This window comes from Haliotis asinina, chromosome 11 (genome assembly GCF_037392515.1).
Source record: "Haliotis asinina isolate JCU_RB_2024 chromosome 11, JCU_Hal_asi_v2, whole genome shotgun sequence".
NCBI lineage: Eukaryota > Metazoa > Mollusca > Gastropoda > Lepetellida > Haliotidae > Haliotis > Haliotis asinina.
Window position 1 is genome coordinate 3662911 of NC_090290.1, and position 23558 is coordinate 3686468.

The window sequence follows — 23558 nt, forward strand, 5'->3', positions numbered from 1 at the left end:
TTTGTATATGAATATGGAACTGCCATTGTTAATCAGATTAAAATTATTGTGACCACTTGAAGATTTATTATTAGGGCTTCTTGCCAATAAGCAGATGACCTATTGTAATGTTTTTATTTTTATTTTGTTTTTATATCTTTGAGTTATTTGAGTTAACACTTTGTTCATGCCAGTTTTGTTTAACTAAATGGTTATTATTATTTATTGACTGACTGTCACTACTGCTTTAATTATAGAAATCATTATTATGAAAAAGAGAAATTATGCTACCTCAGTAAATCCCGATACGTCAACTAAAAAATGCTGTGCCAGAATCGCCTCATTTTGGAAAAGGGATACTGGGTGCTTTTTGTCGTAACAGTTCGCTCCCAAGACCCATTTTGAAGATCCCACATGGGTCCATGCATGTATGAAACCCATTTCCGGTGTACCCTGCCGTGGTATTGTTTGAATATTGACAAATGCGATGTAAAACCATACTTACTAACTCATTTTGGAAAAAAACCCATTGAGTCTGTTCATTTCACGCAGTGTAAAGATTTGTACAAACCACTCCATTGCTTCATCTGTGACAGTTAGGGGCGATGGGGTAACCAGTAACCATGATTCCAGTGACCTTCAGGGTGTCACCATACACCAGTCGCGGTTGACGGTTTCAAAAAATTGTTTTGAAAAAAAAATAATAATAATAACTGCACAGATGCGATTTCAGGTCACACTAGAAGAAACAAACAACAACTCGTCATGGATTACGTAGGAAGTCCCTCATCCAACTCCATGTGTTGTGGAGTATTATTGTGTAATAGCTTCCTGAGCGTCAGACGCGCGACCATTGTGGTGCTGGCGTTGAGTGTTTGTTTCTATGGAGGTGCTTTAAAACTCCCGACACTGGCGTCCCCTCTTGTCAGGATGGGTGCACAAAACTCCGGGCAGGGCCTCTTTGAAGCGATTTCTTTTTTCATATTTTCTTTTATTCCATAGATATGTGATAAAGGACCTATCGGGAGAAGGTTCTGGTTTATGTATATCCTGGCATTTAAAACAATCATTACCTTCACAAAATGAACCCGAAGTAATTTTTAATAGAAATTCTATGCAGTAGTATTATTCACATGCTTTAATGAAGGATGCTTTGCCAAGCTGTTCGTGTGATCTGTCTTGGAAAATTTGAGGTGTTTTTGTCCCTTTGTCTTTAAGTGCATCTGCGTAGTATACTTTTGATACAAAATTGTAATCTCCAATCCTTGAATCCCTGAGTTGTCTCCCTTGTACGTGTGTCGGGATCCGCCGGTTTTCGGCTGGAAACCCGAACTCGTCTCTAAAATAATCTTTGGTTTCACCATATTTTCTTCCCTAATTACACCAAATCAAACCGTCCTTGAGTATGTTACATTAATACAAATGAAGAAATATGAGAACAAACTGAAATATTGTTCAAAGTCACATTAAAGCCAAGGTCTGCCATTCCCAAAATTATGAAATTTGGAGTTTCCCGGAGTCTCAGTCTCAGGAGTGTTTAAAGGAGCAACGGAGTGAGTGAGTGAGTGGGTGAGTGGGTGGGTGGGTGAATGGGTGAGTGATTGAGTGGATGGGTTGAGTGAGTGAGTGAGTGAGTGAGAGAGAACGGGTGGGTGGGTGAGTGAGTGAGTGGATGAGTATGAAGGAGCGTACATGCGTTAGTAGGAGCTTACAGGCTTTTGCGAAAAAGGGAAGGAAATAAACTCAGTTTGCCAGTCGGTCTTCTAAAGTATGCGACTCTTTTTGTTTGTTTGTTTGTTTTGTATTTTCGGTTGTTTTGGTTTATTAATGAGGGTAGGGGGATAATTCTCCCAAATCCGACGTGTACTTTCCATTGTACTTAAGTCTATTTGACAGTGTTCCAGAGTAATATTCTGGCTGTGCATAGTCCAGTGGCACTCACGTAATGGAATCAACATCCGGTTCCTTCACTTAGCTTGAAATCGACGTTCGAATCTAAGTCGAAACACCCTTCACGGTATTAAGAATTATATCCATAAAATTATCATCTTTTTTTATTCATCTGGTACGAAACAACATGGCGACAGCCGAGAAGATTATGGGTCGATTGCAAGATTTGCCTAGCATCCCAGCTGACAATTTGGTGTCGACAGACATTTTCCAAATTGTTTCACACGATTAATCGTGTGTTCAAGTGCCTTATTACACTGACTGACGGCAACGAAGATCGTGTTTGTCAACCAGGTCGGCTTGAACATGGCTTACATGACATATAATGAGTGAGCGAGTGAGGTTACTTTTACGCCGCTTTGAGCAACAATCCAACAATATCCCTGAGGGAAACACCAAACATGGGCTTCATACATTTCACCCTGTTAGGAATCGAACCCGGGTCATAAGTGTGACGAGCGAACATTTTCATTTGGCTACCCGACCGCCCAACAAATAACGACCAACGGATGCGCTACGATCGAGTCAAGAAATTCATGCAGTGAGTCCCGTTCCTCAAAACGACTGTAGCGGTGCGAATGCACGTCTATGTTAAAGTATGGTAGATACGATTATCTTAGCACTACAATCGTTTTGAGGAATGGAGCCCAGATCGGCGAGGTTGGAATTATTTTAACTTCCTGAGTCAGGTGGAAAGAGAGGGAGGGGGTGGGGGATGTGGTCCTCGGGAGTGATGGAGAGAGACAGGGGAGCGCAGCTATTCCCCATACTCAAACGCATCGCAGCTGTTTCATCCGTCTCCGATGCGTGAATGTTACGACGAGATACGCGCTGATGCTGTACGTTACGACCGACGCAGTGACAAGCATTATCGTAGTTACATAGCGACAGGGATGTTTCGTTTCATGTTAATTTGTGAATATCTCAGCACATACAAAATTTCTGGTTCTACCTCAGACATCATTCCGCAAATGTTACTTACAATCTTGAAATATGTTGTCGCTTAATTTTAGACATGTCTACGAATGAACCATAAATCAAGCTGTCTCTCACCTCTGCCTGTATACATCAGAAACATTTTAGTTTACTACCAAAGATAAGTCATGCAAGTGGGGATACAGAGTGCAAACTGAAATGGCTCACGGGTGATTAAGATATAAGCCCTACATATTTCCTGGGGCACTGAAAAACGTAAGGGGTTTACTTGGATTTACGTCCTGGAGTGCGTGAGTTTAGTTTTACGCCACCTTTAGAAATATTCCAGAAATATGAGGGGGACACCAGAAATGGGCTTCATTCATTGTACCTATGTTGGGAATCGAACTCGGGTCTTCGGCTTGACGTGAGAACAAATAGGTCACACCACCGTCCCTGGTACGTCATGGGGTACTCAGATGTAAGTCATGGGTAATGATACACACATTGCGGGGTATTAAAATGTGAGGCTTTGGTACTGAAATGTAGGTGATGGACTACAGACAGGGGCGTCTTAGGGACATTGGTTTGGAGGGAACTGAGGGTGGAACCTTTGGTCATCTCTGAGGTACGGTGTAGGGGGAGAATCGTCATGGATACAGGGTGAGTGAGTGAGTTTAGTTTTACGCCGCACTCAGCAATATTCCCGCTATATGACTGCGGTCTGCAAATAATCGAGTCTTGACCAGACAATCCAGTATTCAAAACCATGAGCATCGATCTGCGTAACTGGGAACCGATGACATGTGTCAACCAAGTCAGCAAGCCTGGCCACCCGATCCCGTTAGTCGCCTCTTACGACAAGCATAGTCGCCTTTTATGGCAAGCATGGGTTGCTGAAGACCTATTCTACCCCGGGACCTTTATGGGTTCATGTATACAGGGGCATACGTCATAGATACATGGTTGCAAGAGCCTACGTCATAGATATACGAGGTCAAGAGGTATACGGCATGGGTTCACAGGTAACCGCCATGCGCACTGAGGTATAAGTGATGGGCACATAGGCAGTCGTCATGGCAATACATGTAGTCGTCATGGCAATACAGAGGAATACGCGCGGAGGACAGGGATATACGCAATGGACACATAGGTAGTCGTCATGGCAATATATGTAGTCGTAATGGCAATACAGGGGAATACGCGTGGACAGAGATAATCGCCATGGATTTATAGGTAGTCGTCATGACAATATTGGAAGTCGCCATGGGCTCTGAGATATACGCCTTGACTATAAAGGTATTCGTCCTGAGATTCAGATAGTCGTCATTGCAGTAATTTCCGTGCCAAACTATCTCACAGTAATGCAAATTCTTAAATAAAGTTAGTCTAGAGTTCGGGCAGGTTCAGGTTGTGAATCTTCAACCTCAATGGGGCTCCTTTTCAAATAAAAATGAACTCTTTCTTTAAAAAGACATATAATTTCAAAGACTCAGCGTTACTCTGTGAGAAGTGCGGCATGCGCCATAGGCATATCGATGTTGAAAATATTGAGAGAAATCTAGTTTTCGTGAATATCAAATCAAATATTCCAGCATAGTGTACCTTTGACTATAAACACATGTGTAGAAGCATTCCAACATAAGCATTTCCTTCATCCAAATCCGGAATTTAAGTGGAACATTGTGCCTGGCTGTGAAGTGGAGGGAGCGAAGTACGTGTGATTGCCCCGTTCAACTGTATGATATAAGATGAGAACCACCTGTCTGGGCACACGTGACGTAGTTCCACCTGGTGGGGAGAACTGCAATTGCCAAATGGGTGATATATAAAATGTAAATATAGTGTTTTTTCCTTCCGAGGGGCACATGAGCGGCCGCGCGGTAGGTAAGAGGAATTCGGATTTTCGTCCCCGAATAGCTCCGGACAGTGAAGGAGAGAGAGAGTGCCTCCGTCTTGACTTTCTCAGAACCTGTTTTTGTGAGATTCGGTCCCGTCCTTGACGTCGGTTATGGTTTAAGCGTGTTTTTCAACCGTTATTTGAACAGAATACTGAGTGGAATGGAAATGTATACAAATGTATTTGGCGCGGAATACTAACGGAAAAAGTATAACTAGACTTCTCACAAAGTCTAATACAATAATGGATCGTCCACTACATATTGATGGAAGTATCATATAGACTGTAAGGTCGTAATTCACATTTTTCACTTGCATGTGCGGCGCACATTATGCACGTGGTCGTTTGATGGGAGTATGCTACTCACACGTGTTTTTCCAACGTGAACAACTCACTGTGGTTGTGTGTAATCATGTGACCAGTCATGTGACTTTGTAGCGACTGAGGTCGCCCCCTTCAGTCTTGCCCAGTGTGTTCAGCAGTGTGTGTTGAACACAGATTATGGCATTTGTTTCAGTTATTTTTATACAACTGTTATTTGAAATTCAAATAAATGTTCGTAAAATTTGTTTCAATTTTGGCCTGACTGGTCACAAACGATGTAAGTTCAACTAAATCAGCTATCAGGTACTCATAGCCCGTGATCAATTGTAAACAGCGCGTGTAAGCGCCATTGATTGGCTGCAAATATTAATGGTCCGAAATGAAACTGCCTGACTTTTAATGTCTATTGAGAAATAATCATCAAGTAGAAGTTGTCTGCAGGACTTCTATCTCTGGTGTCCCCCACCTTGATTATATTACTGGGGTCTTACAAAGCGGCGTAAAAGTAAACTCACAAACTCTGTCACTCACTCACACGTGAGTTTCAAGTAAGAATCGACATGCAGCGGGCCATTCATGTCGCAAGAAGCGACTAACGGCAGGTTCGCTGACGTGAAAACACATTCATTCCATATCGTTTGTGTCCACTTCTATCTTTTATTCTCAGTTATCTAAAAAAATCAAATCTTAATTCTTTCTAAAGCTAAATATAGATATGTCAGCGTTTAAACAAATCCCGCCTGCCCGACGGTCCAGAACGGTCTGTTTTCATTCTGGACGGTCAAACTTCAAGAATAGCTGTCCGGTGGTCTGGTAGTTGGGGTTTTACCCCTAACAACTGAAGGATGCTGTTGTGTTTCAGTAGCATCCAACTACAGATGATGTCTTTGTTCCTGCTGCTGAGAAAAATGACAATGGCCATGCTGACCCAGACTATGATTCATTTTTTCTCTGATCTTGATTATGAGGTAAAAAGTGCAACAGATTTCTAGTTTCTAAACCAGGCCATGTACCTTAACCTTAGCGCTACGATATATGCAGTAAAGTGTTCAGAAAGCTGATTTCTTTGTTGTTTATTGTCGAAACCAGACAGGCACGTTTGTGTCCGGATTGGTATTTTTTAAAGTTACCAGTCCGGCTGTCTGGCTTGGAATTTTACACAGTGGGTGTAATGGCATCCTTGTAACGGTAAGGTCAGACCCTTTCGTCCGACCAGTCACAGAGTTACTTTCCACACCGGAATGACAGGGGAGAACGTAGTCAACGTATATTTACAAGGTAGGCTGGACGGCAGGTTTTAGAGGAGTATGTCCCGAGAAATCTCCATTGGTTTATGACCCATGAAGATCCGGCGTATAACTGATCTTCAGTGAGTGAGTGAGTGAGTGAATGGGTTGCTAAAAGAGGCGTAAAACTAGTCTCATTCGTGGTTTATCATGGATGCCTATCACTTTCTTGCTTATCAACACATGCGGCAACAGTATATTCTGGCTGATGTTGTGTCAGCGGATCCGGATGTCCTCTTGATTTCACTCACTAGTCCAGACGTGATACCTTCATACCGAGATATAGCTGGTTGGTTGGATGCTGTTTAACGCCACGGACAACAGTATTCCAGCTATGTGGTGGCCGTCTGTACGTAATCGAGTCTGGACCAGACGATCCAGTGATCAATAGCAGCAGCAGCGAGCTGCCCAAATGGGAACCGGTGGCATGTGTGTAGTACCCATGCTTGTCGTAACAGACGCCTAAGGGGGTCTGGTGATCAGACTCATTGACGTGCTTGACACAAATCATTGTCTCCTAACTGCGTAGATCGATGTTCACGTAATTAATCACTGGATTGTCTGGACTCGATTATATACAGATCGCTGCCATATAGCAGGATTTGAACCCACATTTATCAAATCAAGGGTCGCTGTGATCATGAGAAGACAGGGTATATGTTAAAGTATGTTGGGGCGAGAGTGGTCGAGGGGTATAAAAGTGGTATAATTTCTGCACGAATAATAACCGTGTTAAGCAAGGCGGTTCACATTTTACTCACTCACACCCCTACCCTTAGTCTGTCTCACAGTCCCTAAACCACATTATTTCCCCCACAGTCTTGCCGTCCCTGCAATCCTAAGGCCCCAAATAAAGCAAGTCTAGATTTCCCCGGGTTAAGATAAAGAAATTTATCTTACAGCACACCAGATCACAGAATGCATGGTTAAGATAGCAGATAACAGTAATCTAACAAATGAGTTAATTATAACATTCACTAAAACATAGACAAAACATGTATATAATTAACACATACAGTTAACACACATTGGGCGTGGGAAACTTAAAACTGACAATCACTATGAGGATGGAAAAATATTTTAAAATAAATCACCAACGCATTCGCTGTAAAGTGTAGTGCTCGTTGGTATGAAGGACTGTCGAGCGTGGTTCGATCTCAGCAGCCGCTGCGGATATAAGGCAAAAATTTGTACTATGAAGTTAGGCAACGATTAGGATCTTTGATAATTTTGAGTACATTTTTGAGTGTTTGCCGTTCAAAAGTTGAACTGAGACTTTCAAACGTTACACCAGAAATGTTACTAGCAGTATTTACAATTTTGATCAACTTGGTTTTATTCCGCACCGATTTCCACACCAGCCAACTAACTTATGAACTAATATGCTTTGGATAAATTTCTAGTAAAAGATTATCAAAATGGTTTTATCAGTTATCAGGCTCAGAGCTCTGGTTGGCTTTGGGGTCCTTTTCAATTTAAATACAATGTAGGTTTGTATCTTACAATCAATATTATGTATTCACAGACTAAGCACCCCACTCTGAGTCCCATTCCATCTAAAACTCACACCCGTCACTTTGTACGTGTCTAAGTTATGTCTTGACTATCATTTCAATTTTGGGTCACAAGAATCCCTTCGGGCTCAATAAGTTATATTTGACAGTCGTCACAAGAAATACATGCATGCAAACACCCGATGACATCCTTCGTTGTGTGTAGGACTGTCAAAACTGATTGAAATATCGTTTCGCCCAGTGTGTGTTGACAGGAACCTGTAGGTCAAAGGGAAAAGCGCCTAGCAAATAATTCACACCATTAAACACTCAACTGGACATTCAAATACCAGATCGCCAGAAACACCAAAGAGATCCCAAACAGGAGATAAGAACCTTATTCCCTCCAAACGATCCCACAAAGTCCAGGAATGGAATATTTCTTTATCAGGGGCACGCGACCTCCGACCTTGACTCAAGGGAGCATGTCCGACTTCCGGAAGATCAATCGCCAAACACGTGTTTCTCGTAAACTGGATGTTATCTCAACGCTGGATGCTCATCTGTAAACTTTGACATCTCAATATGGCGCAGTTGATGAAGGGGTCATCGCGCCATTGTTGAAACGTGACCTTCACTTGAACTGGTTATATCCTGTTGTTACGCAAGGTCGCTCGGCATTGCATTCTCCACAACGTGAGACCCCCGGATCGTTTTTCGCGAGAACGGATGTAATATCGTGCTTTTGAAAGTATGTAGAATTGATGGTTATTGTTAAATTTATTCTGATTTTTTTAGCACTGGGCCACCGAGGTTTAATAACTATTTAGCCTTTACAGATACGAGTTGTGGGAAATGTTTCAAATTCGGTTCTTACCTCATTACAGCCGTCTTTTAGAACGTCATTACACTGATACTAACGCTTGCGCCTTTCGCAGATAAATCTATTTCAGGATTTGAAATTCTTCCAAATCCCGTTATTTCATCATTATACGGTTACGGTTGTATATTTAGGACGGTACTCCGATATCTTCTTGTTTTGTTTGGCTGAAACTCCCGTACACCGAACAATTGTGACTCATTGTAATGTACTAAGCTCCGAGGCAGTTTTTTTTCTCAATATCTGAATGTTGCTCCACTTTCCTCTCTGTGTTTAATGGAGTAGCGTAGTGGTTAAATCGTTCGTCCACTGAAGACCAGCACTCGATGGGTATACTGTGTGAAGATCATTGCTGGTGTCCCCCGCTGTGATATTGCTGGAATATTGCTTAAAGAGGCGTAAAATTAGACTCACTCGTTTGTTATCATGGATACCTATAGCTTTCTTGCTTATCAAAACATGCGGCAACTGTATGTTCTGACTGATGCTATGTCAGCGGATCCGGATGTCTTTGATTGCTGCTCATGACTTCACTCACTGTTTTGACTCTGGTCCAGACGTGATACCTTCATACCGAGATATAGCTGGCTGGTTGGTTGTTGTTTAACGCCGCAGACAGCAGTATTCCAGCTATATGGCGGCGATTTGTAAATAATCGAATCTTTGTGCACTCAACCATCACCCAGAGCTGCCTAAATAGGATCGAATCATTCTATTTGTCTGTTGCAGCAATCAGAATATTCCAGGTATATGTATGTAAGTATCGAGTCTCGACCAGACAATCCAGTGATCAAGAGTATGAAAATCGATCTACGGAATTGGGGCACAATGGCCTGTGTCAACCAAGTCAGCCATCCTGATCCCGGTACGCGCCCCTCACGGTACGTATGGGTTGCTGAAGATCAATTCTAACCCGGATCTTCACGTGATCAGTGATGTAGCTGCAACATCTCGATGACATTCTTCACTTCAACCGAAAGGCCAATGGTTTTGGTCAAACCCGATTTGATCTTGTCACTTCGTTAACCTCCTCAGCTTCACTCTGTGCAAAACAAAACCATCGATTTCTCTGAAAGTGTGGTTCGAATCCTGTGACTCACCCCCTAAACGTACTAGAATAAGTATTTTACTGAGAAAGTGTTATTTCAAAGATTCAGATATGACATATTTTGGATTAGACTACTTTAGAAACGACATCGTGTCTTCTTAATTATAGAAACGGTATGGAAAATTTGAAAGACATGAAGGTTATACCACAGCAGAAATATTTCTATCATTTGGGGGTTACGATGCACAATACATTCACTCCTGCTGGGGCAATCGGTTAGCCTAGTGGTTAAAGGGTTCGGTGGTCACTCCGAAGACCGGGTTCGATTCAAAACACGGGTACAATGTGTCAAGTCCATTTCAATTGTAACCCGCCGTGGCATTGCAAAGCATAGCTGTAAACACTGCTAAAAGCAGCGTACATCGTCGTACCATTGGGTACATCGATGTTCATGATATCAATCACTGAATTTACAGAACGCGCCATATAACTGGAACACTCTCCCATTCCTCCCCGTTGGAAGAAATCTTTAAGCAAAGACCCGTGAAGGTACCAGGGTAGAATATATAGCTGGAATATTGCAGAGAGCGGCGTAAACCTAACTCACTCACTCACTCTTCAAGCAAAGTTCAAGCAGGCCCCAGGACCATGACAACTGTAAAAGTTAGAGTTTACATTTTGGCATCTCGACAATTCCTGTAATAAAAGCGTTTTGGTTGAACGGAAATTTGTGATTCTTCAGCTAGCAGATCATTGAGTAAGGAAAAACACTGTACCATACTTTGAAGATATTGATTCACCGAGTTCAGCGCTGTGAAGGTCTTATGAAACACTCAGGTAGCACTCTCGCGGCGCTAATTGTTTTCTCAAGCAAACATGACAAACACGCACGGGAATTTCGGATTCTATGTTTCATGCACGTGAAGCACGTGCGTACTGACGCGCCTTCCATGTTATTTGAATATACATACCACCACAGGTTAAAGTATTTCCACAGGAACTTCGTGCCGATTGCATAACACGCGGGTCTGGTGGTTACGTGTAAGAAAGCACCGTTTGACTGGATACGGCAAAGGTTCCATGGGGCGCCGGTCCTTATCGTTAACCGGGACGGGCCGGCTTGACTCCGATAGGCGATATCGGAGGGAGGAAAATGTCAGAGATTGAAAGAACAGAATACATCTGGATTAATCTGGTCTGTGTTGTTTCAGTTCGGGATGGTCCTGGGAATGTTAGGGAGAGATCATTGAGAATCTGGTGGTGGGAGTTGAGCGGAAAGATGGGTGTGGATGGTCAGGGAACGGTCACGTAACACAGGGTTTAAAAAACATGACAAGCAAACGAGCAAATACTGGGTTTAATGGTATCGAAATGGGAAAGATTTCCTTCCGTAACCTCCATATGTTTAATCCTTCCATGGCAATAAATATAGGCCTATGGGTTTTCTTTCATCGGGCGCTCCGACTCGCTGACTTGGCTGCCAAACTGTTTAGATCGATGCTGATGATATCAATCATATAATTGTCTGGTCCAGGCTCGACTATATATAGACCGCTCTCATAGAACTCTAAACTGTCTGAGTGAGACGTCAAACGACAAACATACAAGCAATACTTTGACTATGTTAATAAACCCATTTAAATTGAAAAGGAGGCCTAGGGAGACCAAAACCCGAGGGAACCTAGACTAGGTTCATTTTGGAGCTTCCGCATTTCAGGGGTCACTGAGTGAAAGGGGAACTAACATGGTCCAGGGACTGTGAAAATGAACCGGTATTCCATGCGTATTCCCCAAATTGTGATGGCATCAGCCTCGATTGTCTTGGACGGTCATCGAGTACCAGAAGTATATATACTTATCTTCTTTGCAAAATAGATCTACAAGATGAAATAAAAATATCCAAAATGACCCCAGCTGCTAAGGTAACCCAATCATCAGAGACGTGAGTTGGACTTAAAAAATGTGCAAATATACGATCGACCAATCATCGTTGAGAACCACAAAATTGCACTCATCAAATTGCAAATATTTGATCAAAAAGATATTCACGGGATCTTCTCACCCGACATTAAATGTCTTGTCATTATCCCCCGCCGCGCGCATGGCGCGATGCGGGGGATACAGTAATAGGCTCCGTCCCCCCGTCCACCTGTCCTCCCGAAAGGTACGGAATGGAAAGTCTTAAGAACCGTTGACTAGATTCTTTTCATATTTGGTGTCTACATTTATCACAGTGAAAGAAAGGTCTCAGTCAGATTTGGTGACCTTTACCTTCATCTCAAGGTCACAAGGGGACTTTAGCGTCTTACCTTGTCAACGAGATATCTTAAGAACCGTTCTCTGTATTTTCTTCCCATTCAGCACCAAGCTTTATTTAGGGAGGGTGCGGGGCCCAGTCGATTTTGGTGACCTTTAGTTAATTTTCAAGGTCGTTCGTATGTACAAATTGGAATATCTTAAGAACCGTTGACTAGTCCCTTTACATACTTCGTATCTAGGTTTATCACAGTAAAAGAAATGGCTCAGTCAGGTTTGACCTTCATCTCAAGGTCAAGAACCGTTCACTGGATTTTCTTCACATTCAACACCAAACTTTGTCTTGGGAAGATGCAGAGCCCAGTCGATTTTGGTTACAGTTAATTTTCAAGGTCACGGCGACTGTTTTTTTAAGAGTTTCATACACTGGTCAAGGTCTTAAGTGACTACAGTGCAAGATATCAAGACAGTTTGAGAGTGATGTTTTTGTTGACATTTTACTTCATCTCAAATTACGACCTTCACTTTCTTTCTTTTTTAAATTTGATTTGATAATATGCGGTGGGGGATTATGTGACCTTAGCGACATTGCTTGTTCTCTTCGGGAATCGACCCATGAAGGTTCCAGGGTTCCAACCGATGCTTGCCATAAAAGGCGACTATGCCCGTCGTAAGAGGCGACTAACGGGATCAGGTGGTCAGGCTCGCTGACTTGGCTGGCACATGTCATCGTAGACTAGCAACTAGTATCTGAATTGAACATATTTTACTGAAAAAAACGTTCATAGTCAAAACAATTAATATAATGAAATGGATACCCGAGACCTTCTTCATTTTCATAACTTGCCACATTTTCTAGACTTGCGTGGGCTTTCTTGGATATATTTACTTCAGAGTCTGTACGACAGACTAATGTCATCGGTTCCCAATTGCGCAGATCGATGCTGGTGGTGTTGATCACTGGATTGTCTGGTCCACACTCGATTATTTACAGACAGTCGCCATATAGCTGGACTATTGCTGAGTGTGGCGTAAAACTAAACTCACTCACTCACTCTTTGGGAATCACTGAGTGCCCCATGCTCACGTAAAACATTAAATATAAGTGTGTAAATCCCACCGCGTTTTGCTTCCGATGCTTATTAATAATGAAACACTCGATTCTATTTAGAGATGCATTTCTCTGTCGTAATGCTGACTGGCCTAGTGGTTAAAGCGTCCGCTCGTCACGTCGAAGACTCGGGTTCGATTCCCACATGGGTACACTGTGTGAAGCTCATTCCTGGTGTTGCCGACTGTTTTATTGCTAGCGTATAGGTAAAAGCGTCGTAAAACCGTGCTCACTAACTGTCCGATGCTGACCGAACGCGAAGATTTACAAACCCTCCTGAGTTGATCAGGCTGGTTTCAGTACGTTCTGTCTGAGCGCTGTGTCGGACGTTACAGCTTGATCGCAGAGAGTAGGGAGATGGTTGAAACAGATGAGGCTCTACCTCATGATGTTGAAGATACAGCAGACAGAACGTCGTTAAGCAAGCACCTGCTGTGACTTCAGGGTGCACTAATGTATGTCACGTAAGGCTGAGAAGTATAAATAATCATTGAATATACAGAGGATCTGTTTATAAACATCACGGGAGTACATCTTAACGATATGATGCCACTTTGATTTGCTCAATTTATGAAAGCTTTTATATCAAATAGTTGCATATGAGCTGGGGACCGTTATTAACATTTACATCATGGTGCTCGGTCTCTGAAAATTCCGGAACCAAAGAATACCAGGTGACATTTGGTCATCATGCTTGGTGTTATTTGTAAAAGACGACCAACAGGATCGTGTCGTCGGGCTCGCTTTCTAGATTGCTCATAATGTCAGTCACGGAATTATCCAGGAATTTACGTGGGATTCCAAACTAAACGCTTGTAACTGAAAAATTTGGAAAAAAATTATATATTGTCCAAAACTGAATTATTTTTATATTTTCATAAAAATCGAAGCAACTGGGATTTTTTATTCAAAATTAGAGAATCTTATTATCGTTCGCTACTGAATTGGAGCACATTTTGGTCTCTGATCTTGAGCTGTGTCGAGATAATTCCTTGTCCATAAGTGCCGGGGTTGATTCAGTTCCAGTCAGAGAATGCTTCAGTTCCAGTCAGAGAATCATGCTGGTTGTTAGATCGTAAGTTGAATCCCAGCGTGAGTTGTGAACATTTTTTAACAAGATTCCAAACGTTAAGCAATGAAGCCTTGAGTGTCGACAAGGAATTCAAAACAAACCTCAGACAATCTTCACTTACCAATGAACACGTGCCGACACTGTGTTACCGCCGCAGTGCCCCTTGGCACATTCGCCCCTTTCACCTTCCCATAATGATGTAATTAACAGGATGTGGAATAACACGCGAGTTACTTAGGAATCACAGACAAGTATCTGTAAGATCAGACACGAGTATTACCGAAGCTTGGTTATTGTGTGCTTACGCTGACCTTTCCGATAAGAACTGATAACGAGTCTCTCCGGGAAAGAGCGGTGCGGAATAAGCATGGCTTCGGGCGAACGCCACCCCTCACGCACACCACTGTTATGTAATACCTCGACCAGGTTTTCAAGTCGTCTTGGATATTAGTCGGCATATCTATGTAAACATGATTAGTTAACGTGTTAGGGCTTGCTTAGATATGGTGGCTGTGTGGCTAATGATATTTACAAGTTAAACTTGTAATCATGGTGCACGTGGTCCGAAAAGAGCGCATGTGCTCTCCGGTATACCCTCGAGACCATACTCCCGGAGCCTGCAGATGTTTTGCAGATGGTTGAGAGTCTGTGTGATTGTTATGAAAAAGGTTCCGTTTTTTCCAATATTGTTTTGCCCTTCGTCCTGTGTAGGTAGTTGAGTTTAACACCGTTTTGAACAGAATATAAGTAATATAAAGGCGAGTCAGGGTTCAACATCAAGCTACAGGTGGAGCGCTGACAGACAAAACACATTGTCCGGCTGAAATATTGGGGCTAGAACTGCCAGCTGACACGACTGTTTAATAACGGCATGGTTCTGGTAGACCAAGGAATCGATATGACAATCAACGTTCATGTCGGTTGTGCCAGACTGAACTGAAAAGATTTACTCGATTTACTCCACCTCGTAATTATACCCTCGCGGTTTTATACTGGGAAAATATGTTTTTATTTGTCTTAACGTTTTTATAATGGCGTGTGTTTGCGTCAGTTTCATCATTTTAGAAACCACACTGGCTATTGACTTCTTGGAACGTTATCTGCTAATATCACTTGCAGAAATTATTCTGTGAATCCATCATAATGGTTGAATACTTCCTTCCTTCCTTCTTCTTACACACTAGCGTTTTGTCTTTGACGAATTGTAATTGTAGATTTGTTATTGGGAAAAGTGCATGTAGTTAAATTTTAACTTCAACGAAGACCAAAAGGAGAGATTAGAATCTTGATCCTGTTGCAATTTTGGAAGTTTTGAAAATCATCATATGAGCGTCGAAAATAGATATTGACATTTGGGGACTTTGAGACAGACTACAAGTTAACGGCTCTGTACAGACATCCAGATGGTATGTCAGCACTACATGTATTCCCCGCAGAGTTGTGTCCCTTACTTGTGTCAGGAGGTGATGACTGGGTTTCGAAACACGGCCTAATCATGACCTGTGCTTCCCAATATTAACCACTTATATAGATGGGACGACCTCTCCTCAGAAATAATATAGTCAGTTATTTACGGGCTACCTTTTGACAAGCAGAATCGTTGACAGTGTTGGTCATTTGTTAAACAAGTCGGAACATCTCACTCTCTCACCCAGCCGCATTTAAGATTAAAAATTGTTGAGTGTGGCTTCACTCACGCACGCCCTCCCATCGTCCCAAACTCATGTACGCACTCTGTCACTCTCACGCTCACTCACTCTGACAGTCCCTGCCTCCCTGCCCCTCTCACTCTCCCACTCACTCACTCACTCACTCTGTTTCAGGAGAAGCCTGTGAATGGCTGATATGCAACATTCGCCCAAGAGACGAATCCTTCGCTTGCGATAATAACTCATTGATCTTCGTGGACAGCGTCACCAACTTCAGGGGGACACCGAACGAAGCGGCGTATCAGAACATCCGCCAGATGTGTATGGGAGCGAGATCATGTGATCCCTCGAGGATGTGCAGACGCAGAACGGACCCCCTTCGGGTCCGATACGTATGTGTTTCAGGTGAGTGCGGCCAGAGCGCAATACGACCTACGGGCCATAAAGATATACTTATGTTTAGTCTCTGAAATTGCAATAAACGTATATGGTCGATTACAAGGAAAGGTGTACGCAGCATGTTTGGGCCCGTAGCATTACTATCTTCTTTTATTTCATGGTGCCCCCATCACATCGGCAAGACAATGCGGGTCATACATAACATGACTGTTGCTTTTATTAAAACGTAGTCTTATGAGAGACAAAAACAGGCCATTTTATTCATTTTGTCTTACATTTTAAAAATGCTAGTCAGACTAGATGAACAGAAGTTTTGTTATTTGATTGCCAACTATTTCGTGAATAAATCCCCTGAAGTTATTTTATCTTGGGCTTAATTTGTGATTTGGGTCATTTGTTTTCAAGTGGTTTGTTATTGTGTTTTCAATGCAATTTATGTAAATGCAACACAAGACTATGTGTTGTGTTACTATCATTATTGTGTGTGTGATCGAGGTTTAGTTTAATGTGTTTTATAACGCCCCTTTCAGCTTCGTCAATGAGCAATGAATGTGGCTGGCCCGTAGAAACAATATGGCGGCGGGAGGGCCACATCCAGACGCCATTTTACCCAGCGGCCTTCCGGTCTCGGAGCTGTCTGTGGAGGGTGACAGCCCCGGAGGACCGGTTCGTCCATCTGTCCATCCACGACGTGTCTTCCGAGCATTCCTCCATGGAATGCTACAGCGCCCTGAACATCACCTACCAGGTGTGCGACACCGGTCTCGTGGTGTCTGTCAAATACTGCGACAAGATACCCTCAAACACCACCGAACTTATAGCCTGTGGCACCGTCAGCGTGGAGCTGATGACAACGTGGCCCGGAAGTAACGTCCGATTTTGGTTGTCTTATGCAGGTAGGTTAATCACTATGTCTGAAGGGTAGTCCAGTGGTTAAAGCGTTCGGTCGTCACGCCGAATCATGGTTCGACCATGCAGGAGTACAATGTGATTTGAGATCATTTAAGTGTCATTCTTAAAAAAATGATAATTCTCACTTACTCAGTAAATATCACAATGATTCTCTTAGATATAGATATTGTTACTTCGCAGGTTCCTGTCTAAAGATACTAAATGGTAGACATAATGCCGGTGCGACGTATAATCTCAACCCACTGTCAAAACCATTGTCTAAACAACATTGGAATACACAGTTTTTAAGAGAAAGACCGATTACCCCTGATTCTTTATTACTTTGGTTCTACCCGATCATGTTTCTCACAAAATCCATATTCCAAGATTTTAAAGTAATTTCAAAATTCATAGATAAACACCAACAAACATTACCAATTAATAGCCTCGTGACAACTTTCTCACAAGAAACGCCGTTGCTCTCGCACATGGATCTAAAGTGCCGGGCAAAAGAAAGCATAAACTTCAAACTTAGCAAAAACAAGCGTTGCCAGGATGAAAACAGTCTCCGAAACTCTGCAAACTGGAAAGAGTCTCCGAAACTCTGCAAACTGGAAACCAGAACTGTGTACTCAATCAAGTACATAAGCATGCATGGTATACCAATTTCCTCCATATTTCATTCTAGCCACTGTTTAATACGGATGTACATTCCCCCTGCGCGTGGAAGAGACCGGTCAATCCCGTATCAGTGCAGATTGCTTGATAACCCGGATGTTTCACCGGATGGTCTTAGTTTATGAAGCGGTTCATGATAAAACTGCTGGGAATACATTTTTCATTTTGTTTCAAACACCATTACTCTATCACGGGACCTTTCAGGAACAAAATATTGCTTTCGTATTCGCTTTATCGTAAATGTAATGATTTATCTGAGACAGGGATCCGAATATCGTTATATTTTTTTCTTTCCCTTTTCTTGTCAAGATATTCATGCCCGAGTAAAACCTGGCTGTGAGGCATATATCTATATATTTTACCAATTTCTGTTGTCTGCCCAGTTCTTTCTTTTACCCTAAACTAGTTAAAATCAAATCGTAATTCTTGCTTTCACCATACATATATCTGTGGATGTACATGGGTACCTTTCATCCGACCAATCACAGAGTTGCCTACCGCATCAGAATGACGTAGGAGAACTTAGTCAACGTATATTTACAAGGTAGGCTAGACGGAAGTGTAAAGTACCGTTATCTCGAGAAATCTTAATTAGCCTATAACCATTGAAGATCACCCGTGAAGATCATTCAAGAATTCGAACCGTGCTTTCATGAATACCGATGATTTTGTGTGGCACAGAGGGAACCTCATGAGGTTGACGAAGTGACCAGACCAAATCGGGTTTGATCATAACCTTTGACCTTTCGGCTGAAGTGAAATATTGCAGCTACATCACGTGAAGATCCGGGCTAGAATTGATCTTCAGCAACCAATGTTTGTCGTAAGAGGCGAGTAAATGGATCGGGTGGTCAGGTTAGCTGACTTGGTTGACACATATTATCACAGTTACGTACATCGATGCTCATGCAGTTGATCATTGACTTGTCTCCTCCAGATTCGATTATTTGTTTTTCAACACAATTCTCAATTCTAGACCAGAGTTCGAATGACATTGTTTGGCATCGGCTACCATTCCTCTGAAGACAAATCGGGGAAGGTTCTAGTGTATTTATCAAACTGAACATTTGATACAGTGTACAAGATAATGGAGGATTGTATTGAGCGAGTGATTGCAGACTTCAGCCGTATTTCGTATTTACAATACTTAAGCAATATCGCGGCAGGAGAGATCAGAAATGAGCTTCACACAATGTACCCATGTGGGAAATCAGTCCGTATATTTGGCATGACGAGCGAACGCTTTAACCACAAGGCTACCCCACCAACCCGGTACATACGATAAACTACTGTTGTAACGAACTTAAAGGTCCAGTTACTTCATTTCGTTATAGCAAGAGTTCGTTATTCGCATTTTGAATCGAAAATTTCCGTAAGGGGACCACCGACCCCTTTTACAGGTACAAGGTCCGTTATACATGAATGGATGGTCAAGAGACGACAGACATTTTGAACTGAAAAATAGAGCATGTTGTCTGGACAACCAAAGCCACTTTACTTCTTGTTCTGAAGTTTTCATGATTTGTTAGTAATCACCTGTTATTTCTTTTTATCAGATCTCCAAAAGTCCACAGATAAAATTATTTCATTTTCTTAATGTATTACATTATAAGACAAATCTCGAATTGAAAATTCTGTGAATCGAAGTAGCACGTACACGTTGGACGTATCAAAGTCCGTACAAATATGTTGATACGCGACCGAGTTTCTCCGGACATACTGCTTATCCAATCCACATGTATGATCAAACTGCAGCATATCTGGCCCTGAATCTGTATACAGTTAACCGCATTACTTTCTGCTATATGTATCAACAACAAGTTCACCACCTCCTTAGATAGATAGACACTGCTACATTCTTCTAACATCCTCCACGTCATTTCCGTTTCCGGTCCAGTGACGTCTTCACCGGAAGATGCTGTTCGGCCCCCGTTACTCAAGTTTGCGGGGCCATGTACGCAAGGCCTGAGAACCTCCAGCCGTGTTTTATCCTCTGATGTTTTACAACTACCGATTCTACGGCCGCTGTATCCAACTGCAGGAATGGTGTCGTCAACGACAATTCCTGGTGAGTAAATTTTAATATTTCATAGCATGCTCTTCCCGTGTTTATAACATGCCGATTTTCTGACGCACCTGATTCCACTATGAAACTAAGGAATTACGTCTTGATTTCCTGGTTATTGAATGCTTCGAATATTCGACACATTGTCACCATAACTGGAACAGAGCTAACGCAATGTGTCGACATATTGTCATGTTTTGTCTGCTCAAATGAGCTGCAAGATAAGTTTCACAAATGCATATTTTTAGGTCTTGTTTGTCTTTTAGTTTCTGTTTGTTTGTGTTTAGGATTGTTAGTGTAAGATCAATCAGATACTGTTCCGTGTCTGCTGAAAATGCTTCCATATTGCTGGTGTACCACTGTCGTTCCTGATGCAATGTCAAGTACCTTACTGTGATATTTTAAGGGGTTGTCTGTGCACGATTCGCAAGACGTTTCAGACTTAACAAACACAGATTCCGTTAAAATACACCGTTATAACACTACAGTAATATGAGTAGGTGTGACACGCCATGTTGAATGACTTTGCACAATTATGATTATGGATGTATGTAATTCAGTTCTGTAATGCTATATTTTAACGGATTCTGTATATTTAGTTCATTTATACAAATCCTTCATCACAAATGAGTCCAAAGATGTATAAACAGAAATTCCGAAAGCGCCGGCCTCATATTCACTTGTACACTTAATCTGTCTATTACTAAAATATTTAGGTCAACGCGAACTTGTCCTGAACAATACATAGCTATATAATTACTGGTTGTAGAAATTATAGCATTACGCCACTGGTACAGACACAGACGCGCTGAACGAGGGAGTGACCTACCGGCTGTTTATCACCGTATCGTTGAGAGTCGTGATGCACTCACAGCCCTGTAGATGTTTTTAATTGTCTTAAGTCACAGTATGTAAAATGAATGACAGTTTCAATAACTTTATCAAATGTTCGATTCCCTTTGTTTACAAATTTACTGAAAATTGATGTTTTGGTAGATTCACTCAAATTTATCAAATTGTCGTGGGGCTCCTTCATGAAGCATTAATGTTGACGAATGGGAGTCAACCTTAGTGAGGGTTGCTTAGTGATAGAAGCACCAGAACGAATGATCTTGATACGATTGACACAAACGACTAAACTGGCGTCCATAAGAAACTTTACCATCGTTTCAAATCAGTCTAGTTTAAAACAAACAACCATGAAGTAAACTGCATTGAAAACATCAAGTTCTCAACGAAATCAACATTTAAAATGATAGTCAAAACACCTCCGGTAAGGGCATGACAGTTGCCCAGACTGAGGTGTGGCAGCAGAACAAAGCTTTCAATATTAGACACGGAAAAGCCTCTATCACACACAAAATTTCTCTGGTGGGTCGCCGGTCCTTTTGGAGGCCCTAGACCAGTTTTTGTCGGCTGATGTGGTTGTTGTCGAACACGACAGTCAATGTCGTCCCAGGGGTGTTCTGTGGGAGATATGTCTAGGGAGGTGTAGATCAAGGTTAGATGTCGGTTGTTTATATGTAAGGATAGTTTGACAAAAGAATGCTATCTGAAGAATGCCATCAAATGTTCACCAGCTATGATCAGTGGTGTTATGTTCTTCCCCACATTAATTATCGCACCATACAGCACGACCATTGATCACAACATACCATTCTGTTCTCCTTTAGGAACTACACACGCTGTCTTCTATCAGCTCTGAATTAACACATCCCACTTTCATTATTGATGACGACCCTGTGTCAGTCACGTCATTGCCTGCGACGTACAATCTTTGTCTCTGAGCATTGGGTTACTTTCTGTTGACTAACCATACATGCCATAGGTTCTTGTGTACTTGTGTTCTCAGAGACCGAATCTGTCTGTTCTTGCCCTGTCAGATGCATGCTCTGTCTGTATGTAACCTTGTGTCAGGTTTGTTACATCAACAAGGGATCAACAAAACGATTTAGCATTGTCAACATCCAGTCGAGCCAGTAAATCTCCATAGTCACTTGCCCGAATGGCTAGTGAATTTTCGTGAGTTCATTTTCTAAATGCCTCACTGTTTCTGACTTATTAAATTCTAATACACGTTTAAATACTGCTGGATTATGACGTCATAAAAATGTGGATCATATCCTCATTGTAATGACGAAACATGTGTCATGCCGACAATGTCTTATTCTCATATATTTTTGTAATCATTTGTTTAGTTCCTCGGGCTAGCGAATTACAGTGTAGGGTAGTAACTTTCAGGCACAACTAGCCCGACTAGTTCGCAAAATTTGGAAACTATTTCACACGCTGGTGTTGCAGTCCCGAACCATGAAACGCCGACTCGCAGTCCTTGCAAACGAACCAACAGAAGGTGTAATTATGCAATAACATGGTCAAGTGATCCTTTTCCTGTTTGTCATGGGGTTTGTGATGAGGTCCCAGGTTGACATCCAGCATTCCGTAGAATAAGTAAATGGGTTTGGTTGTACGCAGGTGTCAGCAATAATCCAGTATCACAGCTGGGAACACCAGAAATGGACATCACTCATTGCACACATGTTGGGAATCGAACCTTGGTGTACGGCTTGTTGAGCGAATACTTTAAGCACTGGGCTTGGTCATCGCATCGCATCGCTAGTTCATACACAAACAGTTGACGAAGTCGGACCACCGTGACCATGTGACGAGCTGAATCAATACGACGGAACCAATGGTCTCCAGACACTGATCGAGCTTCCGGAAAGTGTCAAGGTGTGGAGACACATCCTCCATGAGTCCCTACTACGTGCAAGTTACAGGATGTGTTCGATGTTCTGTGGTACCGACGTTACGGCTTAGGGTGTTCGTCACCTATACTGAATCGTGTTATTGTACGTATTATCAGATTGGTTTTATCAGAATTATGAGGAAATTTGATTTGATCCGTTACAGGAATGTACTGAAGCACCATGATGATGAGTAGTATTTTTAAGGTAAAAGCATAGGGTTTTTTTATTCAAATGGTTCCGTTTTTTTTGTGAAATCCCGAATGAAACAGTTCCGGGTCAACCAGCCGTACATGTATGCGCGATACCACCTTAAAATGTAGGCCGCCGCTCCCAGCAATATCTGCCGAATGACGATGCGTCGTTCGCTTTAACGGTTTCAGGTAGAAAGCATGCTATGTCATCTGCGTTATGTTATGTCTCTGACGTGCACCTAAACCACAAGATTCATGATGCTGCATCTCTGTAGAAAACATTCACACGCTCGCACACGCTAGCAGACGCGCGCACGCATACACACACATACTCTCTCTCTCTCTTTCACACACGCACACAGACAAAGCGTACGCAAAACACAAAAAAACTTTGATAGCCGACGGTGGACATGTATCGGAAAGGGATACTAGTGCGAGCAGGTTGTTGGACTGTTTTCACACCAAGTTAATTTGCTGTGATATCTTGAAGTATCAGTTCAAGGTGGACATGGACATTACCAACAGATATCCACAGTAGTGCCGGTCGAACTATCCATGCATCATGACATGGTCAAACCAAATATCCTTTCAATGGTCGAACCTAAAACACCACGGTCATACAATATACATGTATACATCAAACACTGGTCAAACTTTATTCATGTATACATCAAACACTCGTCAATGTGTGTTCATGGATACATCAAACCACATACATGTA

General features: G+C 42.2%; 1 protein-coding gene across 1 annotated transcript in view; it reads left to right on the plus strand.

Annotated features, from left to right (window-relative positions):
- LOC137256519 (uncharacterized) overlaps positions 1–23558 on the plus strand; it is a 53164-nt gene that overhangs the window by 24088 nt on the left and 5518 nt on the right. The window contains exons 2-4 of the mRNA XM_067794360.1: positions 16038–16268; positions 16793–17158; positions 19729–19899. Of these exons, the coding sequence (XP_067650461.1) occupies positions 16038–16268; positions 16793–17158; positions 19729–19899 (768 nt within the window). The remainder of the gene's footprint in view (positions 1–16037; positions 16269–16792; positions 17159–19728; positions 19900–23558) is intronic.